Below are 17762 nucleotides of genomic sequence, written 5' to 3'. Positions count from 1 at the left end.
CTTTTGGGGTCCTTCTGGTCAAATGACACGACTTTGGGTTTTAGAAAAGCCTTAGACATAAATTAAAATCTCTCTGGAGCTGCTTTCTTTTTTTTGACAGGTCAAACACTGCTCTGATATGAGGTCTCACCTCTACACACCTGCACACCAGCTTGGGTCCCTTTTTAAGCACACTTAATAGCACTCTCATCCTGGTGTGAACAGGGAAAAGGCATGAGCTAGCTCTCCCATCAGGCAGCGTGTGAATCTGACTCTCACCTACCAGATGTCACATTTTACTTTCTTGCCACGAGCGTTTGCTGATGCTGAGCGATTTGGGGCAGGAGAGGAGCTCAGACAGACAGGTGTGAGTGGAGCAGCTCCCCACCAGGGCCCAGGTTATGCCACTGTTCTGTGCCATGATCCCAGTTATTTCTTCCTCACTGTCTGAGAGCACAATTTTGGCCATATATATCGGTAATTTAATTCCAGGTCTCTAGGATGGCCACCTCTTGTGACCACCTCCCTCCTCCCCACGCCCTCTCCAGGGATGCCTTTCCTCCCTCTCCTGCCCCGGGGACTGCAACCTTTCACTGTGCCTGGCTCGACTGAGTCTTGCTGGAGAGCAGACACTGCTGCATAAGAAGTGGTATTGGTGTTTTGTGAGATGGCACTTTCTTCCTCTCGGTTGGTATTGAACTGTAGTGGCAAAGAGCACTCTTACTGAAGATGATGTCTCGGGTGAGATGTCTAACTCAGGTCCCGACTGCTCAGCAGTCATTAAACATCTCAGGGAAGATGTTCCAGGAACAGGGATGTTAACCTTGTGGTCCTGGACTGATTCCAGCTCGTTTAATTACAGCCTTCATAGCTGAAATTTGCTCTGCACTTTTGACCGGTTATGGGATTTTTTTCCCCCATCTTCTCTAAGCTGTTGAGCAGCCTTGCTGTGAGCTGCCGCATTCCCCACACGAGCCGAAGCAATAAGCAATTACGGCTGGTCCCTCTCCCAAGATTCTCAAACTCACTGTATTTTCTGGTTACTTAACAATACGGGATTCTGAGAAGTATCACTGGCTCACCTACACAGAAAAGTTTTACCTGTTTAATCTGGATAATCTAACCAGAAAAATACAGAAGTATATGTGATCCACATCCATGCTGTTGTTGCAGAGAACGTGACCTTTATCATTTGTGTAAGTAACTCATATAATACAAAAAACCATAAAAAGTAATTTGAAGTAAGAAATAATGTAATACAAGCTAAGCAACCTACACACACCCTTATAATGAAAAACTGTATGAATATAAAGCTATATAGGAGTATAAACACTATATGAGTATATACATGTACGTATATGAGTGTGTATATATATATATAAACTCTATAAAAGTGTATTAAGGTGTTTTAAACTCACAGCTTGTGTGTATGGGATGAATTTCGCCTTTCGGCAAGCCTTTGCCAACAGTCCAGGGATATTACAACCGTGTGGCGATTCAAACCCAGGCGGGAAGGCACCGCCGCCGGGCCCGGCACACCCCAAGGGCGGGCGGTGCCCCGGGGCCCGGCCGCGGGGTGGATGTGCCCCTGCCCCGAGCGGGGGACGGTGTTGGGGCGCGGGGGAAGGGCCGGGGCGGGGGGGGGAGATTCTGAGGCGATTTAACTCACGGAGCCGGCAGGAAGCCACTTCTCCGCCGGGTGCAGGGCCGAGGTGGCGGGAGCCCCCTCAGCCGGCGCCGCTCCCTCAGCACCTGCCCGAGCGCGGGGCCGCGGCCCGCCCGGGCCTGCAGGCGGCGCCGCGCCCCCGCCGAGCCCGGCGCTGCCAGCCCCCGCCCCGCGCCATAAATCGCGGCGGGGCGGCCGGGCCCGGCGGTGCTGCCGGGGAGGCAGGGGAAGGCGGCGGCAGCGGCGGCGCGGGCTCGGCTCCCGCTCCGCCCCGCTTCCCCCCGCCCCGCCGGCTCCGCCCCGGAGGCCGGCACGCTGGCTCGCTCCCTGCCTGGGAACATGGCCGAAGTCGGGGAGGACAGCAGCGGGGCGCGGGCTCTGCTGGCGCTGCGCTCGGCGCCCTGCAGCCCCGCCGCGGCGCCCCCTCCCGGGCCGCCGCCCCCGGCCGCGCCGCCCGCCGCCGCCTCCGCCGGCCCGGTGCTGGCGCGGCTGCAGGGCCGCGAGTTCGAGTTCCTCATGCGGCAGCCGGCCGTCACCATAGGCCGCAACTCCTCGCAGGGCTCGGTGGACGTCAACATGGGGCACTCCAGCTTCATCTCCCGGCGGCACCTGCAGCTCAGCTTCCAGGAGCCGCACTTCTACCTGCGCTGCCTCGGCAAGAACGGCGTCTTCGTGGACGGCGCCTTCCAGCGCCGCGGCGGCCCGGCCCTCCAGCTCCCGCCGCAGTGAGTGCCCGGCCGGGGGCGCGGGGGCGGACGGCCCCGCAGGGAGGCGGCGGGGGCCTCCTCCGGAGGGAGATGGAGAGCCCGCGGCCTGCGGGGGGGGTCCCGGAGTAGGGCCCGAGGGGGGCGGAGAGGGACCCGGGTCTGGGTGGAGAGCGGCTGAGGGGGCGGAGAGGGGCCCCCTCCGAGGAAGGGGACGGTGAGGGGTCCCTCGGCCCCACCGAGGGGATGGTGAGGTGCCTCTGCCCCACGGAGGGGACGTGGGTCTGCCAGGAGAAGGGCCTGGGGTGATGGTGAGGGGCCTCCGCTGACGAAGGGGACAGTGAGGGATCCCCCCTGCCCACAGAGGGCCTGAGGGGAGGGTGAGGGATTGTCTCTGAAGGAGGTGGCCTTGAGGCCGTCCCTAGACCACAGAAAGCCTGAGGGGATGGTGAGGGGCCCCTCACTTGAAGTTGGTTTCAGTCTGTGCAGTGACAGAGTGACCCTCACCTGATGGAGAGCCCGAGGTGGCGGTGAGGCGATCGGCCAGTAGATCCACCTCAACATTAACAAGAGATGTCTTCACCTTCTCAGCCTTACTGCCATCCATGACTGAGAAAAGGGATGACATTCCTCAGGGCTGGGACTGCTCCGTCTGGGGAAAAGGTGTGAGCCCCCCACTGCAGGGTGCTCCTTCAGCAGGCCATGGTCATCATCCTCCATGCCTGCCTGCCAATAGACTCATGTCCAGCTGGTGGCCCTTAAGGGATTTCCAAAAGATAAATGAAAGAAGAAAAACTCTTGTCAGTGGGCTGAAACTCGCTACACCCAGAGCTTGTCTTCCCTGGAAAAGATCTAGTGGAAAAAGTTGGAAAACCACTTTGCCAGAGTGCTTATTTTAGGGTTGGCAAGTTGGGTGTTGTTCCTGGTGTCTCTCTGGGGCAACTGAAAAAAAAAAAAAGGAGTCAGGCCAAAGGGGGGCAGGAGCCCCGGAGAGCAGGCGCCCAAGGTGTCTGCTTTGTTGAGGAAGGGGAGAGGGCTGCAGAGGGGTGGTTGTCTGTTCTGTGTTTTAGATAAGCTCTCTTGCAGAAAGAAGAATGAGGTTGATGTTAATCTATTTCTTCCTCCGAAAGCATTGTTTATGGTTGCTGAGCACTGTCCAACGACTGCAGTGCTTCACCCCAGGGGCGGCAGCGTGGTAGCGGTGGGTGATGTAATTCCTGCGTGCATCTCTTCAGGTCGTACCAGATAGACTGTGTCTAATGCCATCTCTGAGTGAAAACACGCTGTAAAGGCAGGAGATTGGGTTTTTATGATGTTCCACTAGGCTTTTTCTTGTTTGTGTAAAACATCTGTTTTCAGCTGGCAGTTTTTGGCTTTGGTACTGTTTACCTCCAGCACCAGGGTCCTGGAGTTATCCCTCTCTTGCTAGCCTGTTGCTCAGGGGAGGGTTTTTTAATTACTCATTTCCTCTGCAGGCTGCTTCATTTTGTACTTAGTAATTTAGTTATAACTCCCTAGCTGCTCACTCTCTGAGGCGTTTTGGTTTGCAACGTGTTTTGTTTTCTAAAATAATGTCCTTTAGTGTCTGTTTAATTAATCTTGCTTTGTAAAACAAGACCACCCGAAGCCCAGGGCGTTTCTGTTGTTGCTCCCTCTGGCTCTGGGTTTATCTGTGCGAGCTCTCTCCTCCCTGTCACTCAGTTTCTTCAGTTGGTTAATCATAAGCATTGTGCTTGAAAACTCTCTGAAGCAGTGACTTGGTTGCCTACTTCTCTCCCCTTCCATTTGCTCATGACTCCTGAAGTAGGAATGGCAATTTTCCTCCTTCATCGCTTTAAAGGGAGGAGTTTAACGTACAGTTATGAACTCTGCACAATAAGGCATTCTCTTTGCTTGGCCACTGATTGAGCTACATAAATAAACTTCATGCTCCTCCCTTTCTGACTTCCAGAGTAGGAAAATGTTTTGCATCAATCTAAAGGAATTTGCCCCCTTGCTTCTAACAGGTAAACAACTCCTTGTCTTCTACTGGCCAGTCAAGGGTTTGTAACCCAGACCAGGAAAAAAAAAATCCTGTTGAAGCTTGGTATACAGAGTCTTGATTGAGGCTTTAAACGGTTCTCCTGTCCACTGTTATCTCCACTCTTGAAAAATCAGACAGTAGCCTCAGTCACCTCCCTCCACATGCACAAACACACATACACAAATCTGCCCCCTCAGTAAACAAAGCAAGGCACTGGTTGGTGCCATTTCTTTTCTGTAGAGAAGCCTGTAAGCTTACTGCTAGCAACTAATGTCAAAAGTAGGACAAAGTGAAGATAGACTGTAGTACACAGACTTTATAGTACAAACCACAATTTTTTCTGAATATTATTTTCTGTTAACACTACTGCCCTTTTGATACAGCCACACCTTTTCCATGTACCAGCAGAATGTACAGTTTATGTTAAATTTCAGGAATTAATGGCCATTCCATTGAGTGATTTAGATGGGGAGTACTTGTGATGTGGGGAACTCCTGCTGGTAATCTTCTAAGAACTAGTTGTCCCCTCTTTTTTTTCCCCACCTGTAAAGGATAGCAGAAATACGCAAAGTCCTGTTTCTTTTGAAGCAATGCAAGCACTGCTGCTGTTGTATTACAAGCAAAGGAGATACTTGTGCATCATGAGATCATGAATGAAAGCAGAGGGTTCCAGGAAAAGAAGTGTCTTTCAGATGTAATTCATACTATTTGTTAAAAAAATAGAACCTGGACTCATAGATTCTGTTTCTGAAGTTTCTTCTCACTTCACTTTTTCTGTGTAAAACCTCTCTGTAAGCCCTCTTCTAAGTTTAAAAGTAGTTATTCCTAAAATATACGGAAGATTTTGTCAGGAGGGGTGGGGGAGGAAAGAGGAAGAGTTTCTGAGGCCTTTCTTGAAGACTGTACGTACCTTCTAACACAATAGACCTGTTTAAAATCAAGGGCCTTTGAAAAATTTTGTATCACTTCCTCCATCAACATCATGTGTATGTATAATCTGCTGTAACCAGAATTTCACTGCTGGGTGGGAGTATCGTATTTCACAGCTGTGTTGTTATGGAAGATTATATTTCACAGATGTGATGACATAACTATAAAGTATAATTAAACAATAATGACCAACAAGGAGGGCATTTCCTAGAGGTTAATGACAGTTAGAAACAAAGTGGGTGGAGGAGTGGAGGGCCCGCAGGACAGCTGAAGACCCCTTAATCTGTTTAATTAACATGACTGCAACACTACAGCAGGCAATATAAATATAAATCAAGGTGAAATTATGGAAGTAATTACATCAAAAATAAGTGCTTTAAATCAAATTAAGGATTGCTAGAAACTTTTTTTACTCTGCTAGTGGAAGCTGGAAATCTGTGGATAAATATCTGGGTATTTTTCTATAAAAAAAACAAGAGACTCAAGGCTCCCAATAGGATATGCACTAGACTTTTAAAAGCTATTGATACAAGCAAAAACATAAGATCCAGCAGGAACCATTAGCTGGAGTACTCTTTCCTGATGAAGACAATAATTTTTTCAAATTTACAGTGTAATCAGGTGTTTACAGGATCAGGTTAATGATGAATTATTAACTTTTTCTTTGTTTTCTTCAGAATTGTCTCAAGTTTTAAAAGAAGTAACAATAACAAGTTAGAGACTTCCAGTAACTAAAATAAACATGTATTTTGTGTCCCCCTGTCCCGTGTCTGTTGTGTTGTGTCCCCCCCCCAACCCCAAAGGAACTGAATCAGTTGAAAGTAAGCTTGCTAACCCAAATTTTAAGCAGCTATGGGTCAGGTTTTCAAATGTTCCCAAGTACAAAAGTTCTATTGACTAAAAACTGCAAACGTTGATTGAGCGTAGCCTGATAATAGCACTTGAGCTTTCTGAACTGGAAGTTCAATAGATTGGAAAATGGTGCTTGACTGGGAATATTTCATGGGATATTTGCTTATTGCTTCTGTGACCATTTTGTCTTTCTGCAGTAGTGTTATTAATGGAGCCTGAAGTTTGTGTTTTTCAGTGTAAATGGATACTTTCAGTATGAGATTTCTAAGTGTAAAAATAAGTTTATAGACCTGTAGTTCTTTCAGCATTTAGGAAGTGGAAGAAATAAATGGAGGAGTTTTTTAGTTTGAGCATAAAATACAAGGGAAGTAAATATATGGATGTATGAAATTAAATTAAAACATGGCGTTAAAATAAAAAAAATTATTATGTATATAAGCCCCATTATAAATTGAAAACTTACTGTGCGTGTGAAGTTTTATTAAGAGCCTGCTGCTTTATTTATAATGGGATTTTTCTAGGTACTTAATAAACTTGACAAAAATAAATAGTCCAATACTATGAGCACATATCAAGGTGCTGATCCCACGAAATTTTATGCGTGCATTAATCTTTCTGTATTGTGAATACACAAGTTCACTTCAGCATTTGGTTAGTGGGGGTGTCTCTGGAATTAGAGTTTAGTAACCAAGCAGAAAATTGAGAGCTAGATCCAACAGGCTTTTCATTTCTCTTTCTAAGGGAGATTGTACAGTCTGTTAGCTGGTAACTCAAGGCACTAATTAAAGTAAAAAAAGTGTGCATAATCTAGAAAAATGGAGATATACACACCGTATCGCAGTGTTTTGATGACCTCATTAACCACTCGGCCTCCATTCTTGTGGTTAGAATGATGCCATCATGGTGTGTATGAGTGCGAGTATCCTTACATCTTGGAGGGAACTGCAAGCCGTACATACGCGTACTAAGGAAATGCTTTGACCACATAACCACCACTACAGAGCTAGTTGTTTCTGAAACGATGCATATGTATGTTGATTCTGATCATTCCTCATGTAGTTGTACTTAAATATTGTGTAATCTGCATTCGCAACCATTTTTTTTCTTTGTTTGAACAAAACAAACAAATGATGCTTTGCTACAACTTGTGGATGGTGGTTTTACTCTCGATAGAAACTCTTTAAAGATTTGCTGTCTTAGTGCTTCGTCTTATATTTTTCATGCTCTTATTTGATTTCAAAGACTGTCTTTGAGAACAGGTTTTTTTGTTGCACAGCGAGATGGTGATAAAGGATTACTTGATTTTAATTATGGAATTTATGTCAAGTAATAATTTTTAGCTAAGCAGCTCAATTTGTCATGGGTTATATTAAACGTTTAAGGAAAGTTTCATTATGTGAAACTACTGCTCGATTTGTTGGTTCAAAAATAGCTGTGCTGTAAGTCAGGTTGTGAATATAAACTAATGCTATGCAAAACTCAGTGCATGTTCTCTTATGTGTTCTTTTAAACCAAGCTTGGTTCAGTTTAGCTGATGTGTTGATTATGAAAAGATTAATCAAACTAGAACATGCCACACTTGTACATTCTTGCACAGAGTCTCAGTTATGAAGGCTTAAATGTAGATTCAAGTTGTGCTGGTGTAACTTCTTTGTGTTAACAAACTCTCAATCATGACATGTACGCTTAGCTGACTGTGGGATTCTTCCAGTGGTACTGTTGTGTTTTTATATAAATCTAGGGCATGAATGAGCATGAGAGTCTTTGCTTTTATGAAAACAGGAATAAAAATGATGAAATCTGTAGTAATTCATATCTTAGTTATTTTGGTGCCAGCTGTGTGAGCATCGTCACTGCAGAGTGTCTGTTTTGACTCTTGGTAACAAATCAAAATAATGCTTTTTTGCCTTTTTTTTTTTCTCCTCCAGAAAATGGGACATGCAGTCTTGCAGCGAATAACTGCAAGCATAAATGACAACCAGATTAATGTGATTGTTTTCTTTGTAAGCAAGCTCTTAGTAACTGTGCTGCGATAGCCGTTTGGCGTCAGAGCTGTTCTGTGGGATGCCAAATTCTCTTGCTCGGTATTGCAGTTTCCTGGAGGAGTAATGTGGCAACAGGATGTTGGTAAAGAACAGGAAACTACTTGAATTTGCTACTTATGCCATGCAAATGAAGTCTTATTAGTGGCCCATGTGTACTAATTAGTGTCTACAATTGACAGAAGTTTTTGCAGCAGTTGCAGAGTGTGGAGCTTGGGGAGTGTGTTCAGCTGTGTGCTGTGGGGTAGCAAAGGGGCCAGGGACTGGTTAGGTGCTTGTTAAACCACTGTTTGAGATTGGACAGTTAGCTCCAGCAGGCTTTCTTATTCAGGGTGGATCCCTGCTAGCGCTCAGCTCTGTATCAGTTCTTCTGACATGTGCTAATTTACTTTGAGCTCCTTCTAGCTCAAGTAAGTGTCTGAGCAGACAGTGTCTGGGTGTCCTGCAGTCAGAGCCAAGGGGCACCGTAACCAGAAATGCTTAACAGACTGAGCTTCACCTTAGTGCTGGTTAGATGTGGATGAGCCAGTTTTCCCTTCCCAATCCAAGTGGAAATGTGGTTTAAAAAAGAAAAATCCTGTGCTTTTGAGCTTGTGATTTTAATGAAAAGGGAAAGGAATTAACTTACTTGCTTTTCGTACAGATTCTTTCCTCTTCTTTTTCTTAGTAGCAGTCCAGAGCACACAAGCCTCTCTCATGTAGCCATACCTAACACCAGCTTTGTTTTGTGTGTCTTTGTTTCAGTCCCCCTGCATCTAGTAGTTTCCTGAGGTTGCAGACTCATAGCTAGGATATCCACTTCAGGATTCCTACTGTAAAGAAAGAAAAGTATGAAAGCTAAATATGCTGTAGAGCTTAGTCCATAGTGTATTGGGTGGTTAAAGGTCTTTGTGTTATAATTGTACGTGTCTAGGACAGGCAGCAAATGCGTAAGTACTCCACCGAGCTTGCGTGGTGCTTTCTGACTGGTAAACTTCTGGTAGCTTTTAGATGTTGATTTATGTATCCAAAGTGGCTGGTGGTCCCTGGTGTAACAGACTGCAAGATTGACACCAAGAAACATGGGGAGCCACAGGTCTGGGTGTCATTTGGCAGTGATTTTTTCTGACAAATCTGTAAGATGAAAAAGTTGAAGCATTTCCTGAATGTGGAGTATGAAAAGACATCTTAATGTACTTCCAGACTTCGTTAATCGACTAATTGTGAGTACAAATTATTGTGTGGTCTTAATGCATTTGCTTCAGTCAATAATTCAGTATTAATCATGGAATAATTTTTTCAAGTATTCATAAGCCTCCCTATTTCAGTTGACTGCTTTCAGTTGACTCCTTATAGAAGCAGACTGAGATGCTTACAGAGCAGATGAATCTCTCGCTTAAGTAAATGTGAGTGAAAATTTCTATCCAATAGTATATTCTTGGTTTTCATAGTTCAGATACAATTTTACTAATGTCTATTCAGTCTTGTCCACAAATGTTTTTTGCTAGTAATTCACATCTTCAGTTTCTTCAAAACAGCTCAATAAAATGGATGTGTGAATTCCTTCTGTATGGCACTTAATTTTTATGAAATACATATTTTATTGGACAGTAAAACATTTAAGGATCTTAATGGCCTAATTAATACTCTGTATCCACTTCTGTCTTGTGTATTTTGCTCTTCGTTATCCTACTGCTCCTTTTTTCATGTCCTCGTGCATTTTTTATTATAAAAATTTCAAGCAGTCTTGAGAGCAGTCTATTAGAATCCTGTTCTTTGAATATTCAGCAACTCTAAGATTTGATTGATAGTCCCTTCCCTCCCTACCCAATCTATTTTTAGTCATTTAAAAGCGAGTTGAATTTCTTGTTGTCGTTTATGTAATGTGCAATTTACTTTGGTGGTTTTCCTCCCTCTTTTAAATATACCAGATATGTAATGTTCATGTTGCTTGAGGACGTTTTGACAGTTTGGGAGAAATAATGTAGAAATTAATTGGGAGCTCTGCCTTAGCTGAGGGAGCAAAGATGGACAGTCTTTGTCAGGTTATGTTAATACATACTGTGTGATTAGGATAGGAGGATAAGTGGACGAAAACTTTAAGCACATTGTTACCACATATTATCCTGTTTCAAGAATCTTCTAGCATAAGAGATGATTTTCATGTACAAGGACAATCCACTCGATCTTTCAGAACAGAATGAGAAGACAAAAAACCTTGATGAGGTGGTCTAAACACTGCAGAAAAGGATATCCCTCCCCTTCTCTCTGAAATGTAACATTATAGCTGTACCCCTTTTTTCTGTTTTGTGCCACTTTAAAGAGAGCCTCTTCCCACACAAACTGTTTTAATCTTCTATCTCCCTTAAGGCCACATACAGAAGCCACCAACATTTTGACTAAGCAGGACTGGACTCCCTGCAGAGCCAGTTTGTGCACTTGCTAAAAGAATTGTTCTTGAGCAACTTAAGGCCTTTCCTCTCTCGAGGGCATAAGAACTATGGACTCTTAAACACTCAAAATCCTGATTGTGTGGGAGGAGAAAAGGACTAGACACAGAAAGTAAATTTTGTTTCCACCTGATGGGTAGACCAAAAATGTTTTTGCTTTTCATATTCAGTTTGAGGTGCAGCCCAAACTAGTAAGGGTAGACTCTTGGTGTGGGAGATGTGCCAACTGCTATTTATTTATTGATCTTTTTCTTTTTTTAATTGTTTCATGGCTTGTGTACCATGGTGTACCTTGGATTGGCTGCCTGCCCACCGTGCGTAAAGGGGTGTTGACTGTCAACAAGCCTGGCAATTGGGTGGCTTTGCCTCCTTCTGCCTTGTCCATTCAGCTGTATAATTATTACCTTTCTTCTACCATGCCTCCCTCAGACACTGTCTAATGAGACGATCCATAATGAAACTGTTTTAGCACTGGGAAGACCTGCAAAGGAAGTCAAAGGCTGACACATGCTTTGCTGCTAATGTTGTTATGGGATATTAAGGCAAGCACTGAAGTTTTTTTCAGGCATAAGAATTCCTAGGAGAAAAATTCCTAATGTGTAGTGGTTCAATAAAAGTGTTGCTAGCATTTTTTTGTATTTTGTGTAAACAAGGCACATGCAAACTGGCTGTTTAGAAACAGGCGCAATCAAGTAGTTTAGACTTGTGTGTGATCTGTTTACAATTGAGTGTCCCAGATCAGTGCTTCACTGCAAACAGAGCCACCGAATGAATTTGGAAAACAAAATGGTTTTGATGGACAGTGATTCTGAATCTGAGGTGTCTTGGTGACAAGTGGGTGCATCCTCTTTTCCAAGTGGTTCACAGTTTCTTCCCCATTTCATCCTGCTTTGTGCTCCACCAGATAGTATTGCAAGTATGAGAATTCTTATTTAAAAAATCCTGTAGCAGAGAAGGACTAGAATCCCATTCCCCAAAAAGCTGATATTGCAAGCTGTGAAGTGTGTATGAAGCTTCAAGGTAAGACGCATCTGTTAAAGTAAAATGTTTCCCTAATTCTGTATACTATACTGAAGCAAAGGAAGGGGGAGCATTTAGAATATGCCAGTAATATGCCAAGTTAACTCTCTAAAATTTCGTCATTTAAAAATAATGAAACCACTATGGCAGCAACTTACATACAGGCTGTCATTTTGCAAGAGTAATTGTCGCTTTAGGTGGTTGAACTCCTTTCAAGGAAGAAACCTCTCAGCACAGTCGTATATGCTGGCAGGATTTAAAATACCTTAATAATCTTGGGATTGTTTTACAGTGTTTTACACTGTTCGCAGTGTTAGCCATGTCCTGCAAGGTGGTCTTTCACAAGCCAGCCTAGTACACCATCATCTCCTGAATCACATTAAAATTGTTTTCTTTTCCTCCCCTTTAGCAGTAAGAAAGGTTGTGCCTGGGATTCTCTTCTAACCTTTACTTTCAATGTCAATATTTTGGAGGCTGCAGGTGGATGTCACTTTGTAGACATTTGTGTGAGAGATGCGCTGTGTTGCCCCAAACATTTATTTGGCTGCAAGTCCAGAAGATGTCAGTTTTTAAAACATTTCAATTACCCTCAGAGCTGCTTTTAAAACAGTAATCCTGGCTTCCTCTACTGGGTATTGAAATGATTGTGAAATGTCTTCAGAGGGAGTGGAACAGACTTGAGTGAACATTTTGCAAAGTCTGACTCCATATGGATCGTTTTTTATAATGTACATAAATAGTACATTAGCGCTTTCAAATCACTTTCTAAATGAACTGAACCAGCCTCAAAGGAAAATACATCATAGTCATGCTCTGTGTGTTAGAGCCCTCTTAGAGAGTCTGATTGAATTCAAAGGTTAGTAACATCCCACGCGCAAGCTTTTTCTGGCATATGTATGTGGGAATTAGGATCTTTTCTGTAGCTTTACAGAGGTTATTGTTTTACACAGCCTTTGCTAATGTGTTATAGGTAGTTCCTTGGATTTGGAAGGGAAAGTCTTCTAGATGGCTTGTGATACCTTTGAGATGGGCTGGCTCCTTGAAAGCAAACCCTACAGGGGTGACTGGTCCATTAGAAGGTTGATGGCATTGCAAATGAGATTTACATGAGAATTAAACTGCTCTGGTGTATCCAACAAAGATGCTGAAACAAGTGCTTCTCTGATGGTTGTTAGGAGATTTTATGAACTGATCTTTTCAGGCAGTTAGTTTATCCTGCTTTTCCAAGGTATAAGGATTTCCCAAGGATCTGGATACTTGTAGTAATAAAGGAAAAATCTTCCCAAGAAGAAAGGAGGTAGGATGAAAATAGGAGTAGAATCGAAGTTGCATGTTGCCTGTGGCAGCCAGGGCCAGATTTCTGTGGTGAAAGGGGCAGGATCTGTGGCAAGCTGGAAATTCCCCGGCAGCTGAGCAAAGTTTTAAAATGCTTGGTGTTGAGTTAGGTATGGAAATGAATAACCAGTACTACTTGTAGAGGCCAACTGCGGCACTGCAGTTAGTTCCATGCTGTCACTACGTATTTAATTCTCGGTGTACTGCTTAATTTCTTATTGAAAACAGAACTTTTTGTAGAAGCTGTTATAGGGAAGTTCCCCAGAGCGTGGGTGCAGGTGGGGCTTTTCTTGGCACTGAGGTAGGTGTTAATTGTGGTTTATGATTGAGGGAGAAACATACTTAGTTGAGTGTTTCTGCCAAGGTGGGCAAAGAAAATAGTTAATATTGACCTTTTTCATTTTAACCAAGATCAGTGTGAGCAGTAGAGGCTTGGAAAGCCTCTCAGAAGGGCTCTTGAATTTTGCAGAAGCAGGGAAGGAGTAAGAGATGCTGGTGGTGGCCATGCTCTGCTGAGTCACTTCATGTTGTGTCTGCTGTGGTAGAATGGAAGCCAGAGTTAGGCTCATATCTTAAAGCTTGTCTTGGAGGGGGAAAAACTCAGCATGTCATGAATGGGGGCTAGGCAGTCTTTTCTGGCACAGAAGCACTGTGGACAAATGTGTGTGTTACAGAGCTGGTATTCACCATTTCTGTGACATCTCTGGAAAACAAAGTGAATGTCAGACTGACTACTCACTGCCTTGTGCTGCCAGAATAGCCACAGCCCAGGGGTCCTGAAGCAGCCGGGGACTGTGTGTCATCACTGGGGCTGAGAGCTGTGCTTTGGCGGTACTCCCCTCGGGCTGGGGTAAGTGGGATGTGAGAAGTCCTACAGGAAGGTGAAATGCATCATACCTCTGAGCCCTTGGCAAGGGCTGAGCAAAACTTACTCCTGATCCAAGACTGTGCAGTGTGTGCCATTTCAGTCTTAGAGTGGAGAGTTTGGCACTGCCTCAGGTGTAGGACAAGGGTGGTGACAGCAGAATATAGAAATATGTATCATCCTACTTTGTTTCATACAAGTTGCCTTTCATAGTGCACTTGAATTAAGCTAGTGGGACAGCAGGTTAGCATGGGGGTGGATGGAATAACCTTGCTCGTCACTGTGGTGTGTATTGTGTTTTTTTCATAGCTTAAAACCTTGGCTGCTGTCAGGCACACACTTGAAGAATATTTATCTCCACAGAGTGCTTTATTTCTTTTAAGCTCCTGTTCCACTCCATAGTTCCGCCAATCTGATCTGTACATTATCTTTGTTTAATGGATATTATTTGGTAGGGTTGGGATTTTGTTTTGATTCGGCTTTTTTTCCTTTGAAACATCACACTGGGGTCTAAAACGGAGCTGCTTTAAAACCTCACCCTAGGATATGGTATGGGGTGGTTTTGCCAATGTTGTCAGTGGCAACCATATAAAATTAATTTCTGTGTTCTCTGAATATGCCCCAAACAAGTGCCATGCCAATAAAGAGTCCTCCAGGGCTTTGGAAATGCTGGCTTAAGACACATCGTTGCACTCTGTCAAAGCAGGAGTGATAAGTTGTTGATTTTCCTAAGATGGACACTGGCTTAACAGGACTGAAATCCCCACTTTCATGCAGCCCACTTTTGAGGTCCGTAGAGGATAATAATGACTAGAAGGTGTACGGAAATATTTGAACTAGGTTTGTTAGACCTACTTATTCTGTCGCCCAGTCTAAACAGCTCTCTAGCCCCATGATGAATATGGTTAAAATCCTGTGAAGAGGTCCTGTGGGTAGTAAATATACATTTACCAAGTAAGCAAGGTGGGCTGCACTTGTGGAGAGACAATTGATCCTGCCCTGTGTTGATTTTTGTGGCACTAGCAGGTGTGATAAGCAGGAGGAGAGGAGTTAATTTTAGCTTGATTAGCAACACAGAAGGGAATCAAGATGACTGCATTGTAAATGGCAGTGGGATGAGATCAATGAGGGTAGTTTATTTCCATGCATCTAAGTGGGTGTTCTAAGCAATTTAATTTTTCTTTTTTTGTTTTTAAGAGAACCAAGAATGTTAATGCATTTAGTTCTTGAAATCCTTCTGTGGTCGCAATTCTGGATACTTTAATGTTGTTGCATGGTAGTTGTTTTAAATGAACACCAGGTGCTTGTATTCTGTTCAACAGTTCCTTGTTTCTCTGCGCTGTTACCTGGTTCAGCAGCAAGTGACGAGTAATTCTTGATACTGGACTCTCAGTTTTATTCCTACTCACCTTTGTTTATATTCTGGAGCACATTCAAAACTGTTTATGATTAAACATTGCTCAAACAGCCAGGTTAAGATTTATTGACATAAGGAGGCTGGGAGGAGGGAGTGGCTGGCTGGTCATCTGTGTCTACTTCCAGCTGATAGGGTTGTTACTGAAGTTGTACACGTGTCTGTGCAAGGGCTGTAGTGTGTCAGACTGCTGTTCAAAAGCACGGTGGCAAGGAACCGATACGTGTAAGCATGGTCTTTTTTTCCTTTGTGCAGTATAGTAAAAGCTCAAGGGAGTATATGTAGGTGATGCACTCCTTCCTCTGGAGCTTGGGATTCTGAAAACATCCCATGGCTCTTGAGCAGGGGACCACTCATCTTCTCTGTGGGACAGGCTCACGTGCCACTGAGGGGAGAGATCAGGCTTTGAAACATGCTGACAGGGTTTCACCTACAAGAGTTTTAAGAAGGGATCCTTTAAAAAAAGAGCTATACCCCTTAAAATAGACAATGCTGTTATATGGAAGGCAAGGACATTCAAAATGGAAGCTTGGAAGGTGAGCACTATTTAGGAAAAGAAAATAAAATACAGAGATATCAGAGTTAGACAGAGGGTAAGCTTATTAAAAAAAAACCCAGCGAACCATCTTTTCTGAAGCTAAAACAATTTGGGGTTTGGCCCCTCTTAGCTGTATACAAATCAGCAGTGTTAAATAGCTGTTTAGCTTTTGAAGGAATCTATATGTAGCATGTTCTGTTTTGTTTGCTTATTTTAAAATCACAGATATTGATAATTTTCAGGCTTTAGAAAAAAATGCAATACTGACAATATACTAAATTAACCGATTAGCCTAACATGGAAAGGGATTTTTGCAGTTATAAGACTTGATAAGTGAGACACACACACACCCCCCAAATGTTGCACATAATTTACATTTTCTCCAAAGACCAAATATTTATTGGCTGGTGGATAAATGGTTAAGATAGGATCTAGACCTCTACAGGCTAGAATACCTGATTAGAGCAACAGTGGTACACAGGCTGTTGTGTGTTATATAGAGTCTCTTAACTATCGTTATTTTTATGTATACAACCACACACAAAACAAAATAACATAATAGGCTTGCTGTGTGTTACAGATGATATCAGGCATCTGCAGTGCTGATAGCGAAACTTTCTGGTGCTGGCAGCCAACCTCATTTAAATAAGTGTCATCTGCTCTTTGTGCCAGCACACTTCTTCGGTGACAAACTTTCATAGGAAGTTTTTGATGTCAAGCCATTTCTTCTGACACTTAAAACACCTCCCTATTTCCAAGCTTCAAAATAAACAGCAGCTTTATGGTTAATTTTAGACTTTAAAGACAGCTTACTAAATGCTCTCCGCAGGTAGCTAGCTGTTGACATCCCTGGGAATGCAACTGCAAAGTTTTTCTCCACTGTCGTTATACTGAGACGCATGATAAATGAGATAGACTTTAATTGTCTGGCAGGGTGGTGTTGGGTTAAGACATGGCCTACCATATGACACACAGAAAAAAGTTCATTGTATCATCACAGTTTGCTCAGAGACTTGAAGTTGTTCATAGTAAGGACTACACAGGGGAACAGAGCAACTTCTGTAATGGTGTGGTGGAAGTGGGGCCAGAATTTGCCTTTGTGAGACTTTAATAAAAAATGGACAAAGAAAAATCCCAACCAGTATTAAAAGATAGAGGTCACTGTTGATGCTGCGGATTTAATCTATATTGATGTAAAATCAGATCTTTCTGTTGTGGGTGTAGGTAAGGCTCATACGTTTGGCACATTGGCAGACTTGAGTTAGATCTTGCAATGCTTCAGACTGGCTGTACTCCATGTGGTCTGCCCTACATGCTGCTGAAGTGCAGCTTGTTTTTGAAGAAGTAAGAGAGCTCGGGAGGGAAAGAGGAATTTGTCTTCTGATAGTGAGCCCTGTGCCCGGCACTCCTGGTTTGCAGTGAATGGCATATTTTGAAGCTGACTCCAGTGTTTTGAAATGTGAAGCTAAGTAAGGTACAATTATAGCACCACCTTTTTGTTTCTCTGTGTCTGGCGGATGGGCACCAAGTAACTACCATGTTGTCTTGGCATGCAGATTTAGAAGGTGGTCTTTGGAGGGCTTTAACAGAGTCCCTTATCGAAGTAGGAAAACTGCCTTGATGGTATTTGTTATAAAAGCCTGTTAATGATACTCTCTTGATTATACCAAGGCTTGGTTTTTGAGATCATCTTACATATTTCTAATGTCTGGAAAAAATAGTCAGGATTTTTCTGGATTAATTTTAACATAGGAGTTTATAGTTGGGATTTTCTATGTTTTAAATAGATAAGTGAATTAATCCCTAGTCAGGTGTGGATTGATCAGTGTTCCACTGATTTTTGTAAATCAGTGGTGAGAATGATAGTACTTCAAGAATATCCATAAGCTTTTTTTGCAGCCTTTAAAATGAATGAAAAGGCACTACTAACCGGCTTAGTGGTTTATGTCAGAAAAGTTTCAGAAA

General features: G+C 43.4%; 1 protein-coding gene across 2 annotated transcripts in view; it reads left to right on the top strand.

The window, feature by feature from the left end:
• Positions 1-1984: 1984 nt before the first annotated feature.
• Positions 1985-17762, top strand: part of FOXK1 (forkhead box K1) — a 57213-nt gene continuing 41435 nt past the window's right edge. For both annotated transcript variants that reach the window (XM_074885598.1, XM_074885597.1), the window contains exon 1: positions 1985-2370. In XM_074885598.1, coding sequence (XP_074741699.1) covers positions 1985-2370 — 386 coding nt within the window. The remainder of the gene's footprint in view (positions 2371-17762) is intronic.

The sequence above is a fragment of the Strix uralensis genome, chromosome 16 (genome assembly GCF_047716275.1).
Source record: "Strix uralensis isolate ZFMK-TIS-50842 chromosome 16, bStrUra1, whole genome shotgun sequence".
NCBI classification, from domain to species: Eukaryota; Metazoa; Chordata; class Aves; order Strigiformes; family Strigidae; genus Strix; species Strix uralensis.
The sequence above is the reverse complement of the archived record's forward strand: the minus strand, read 5'-3'. Positions and strand labels throughout refer to the sequence as shown.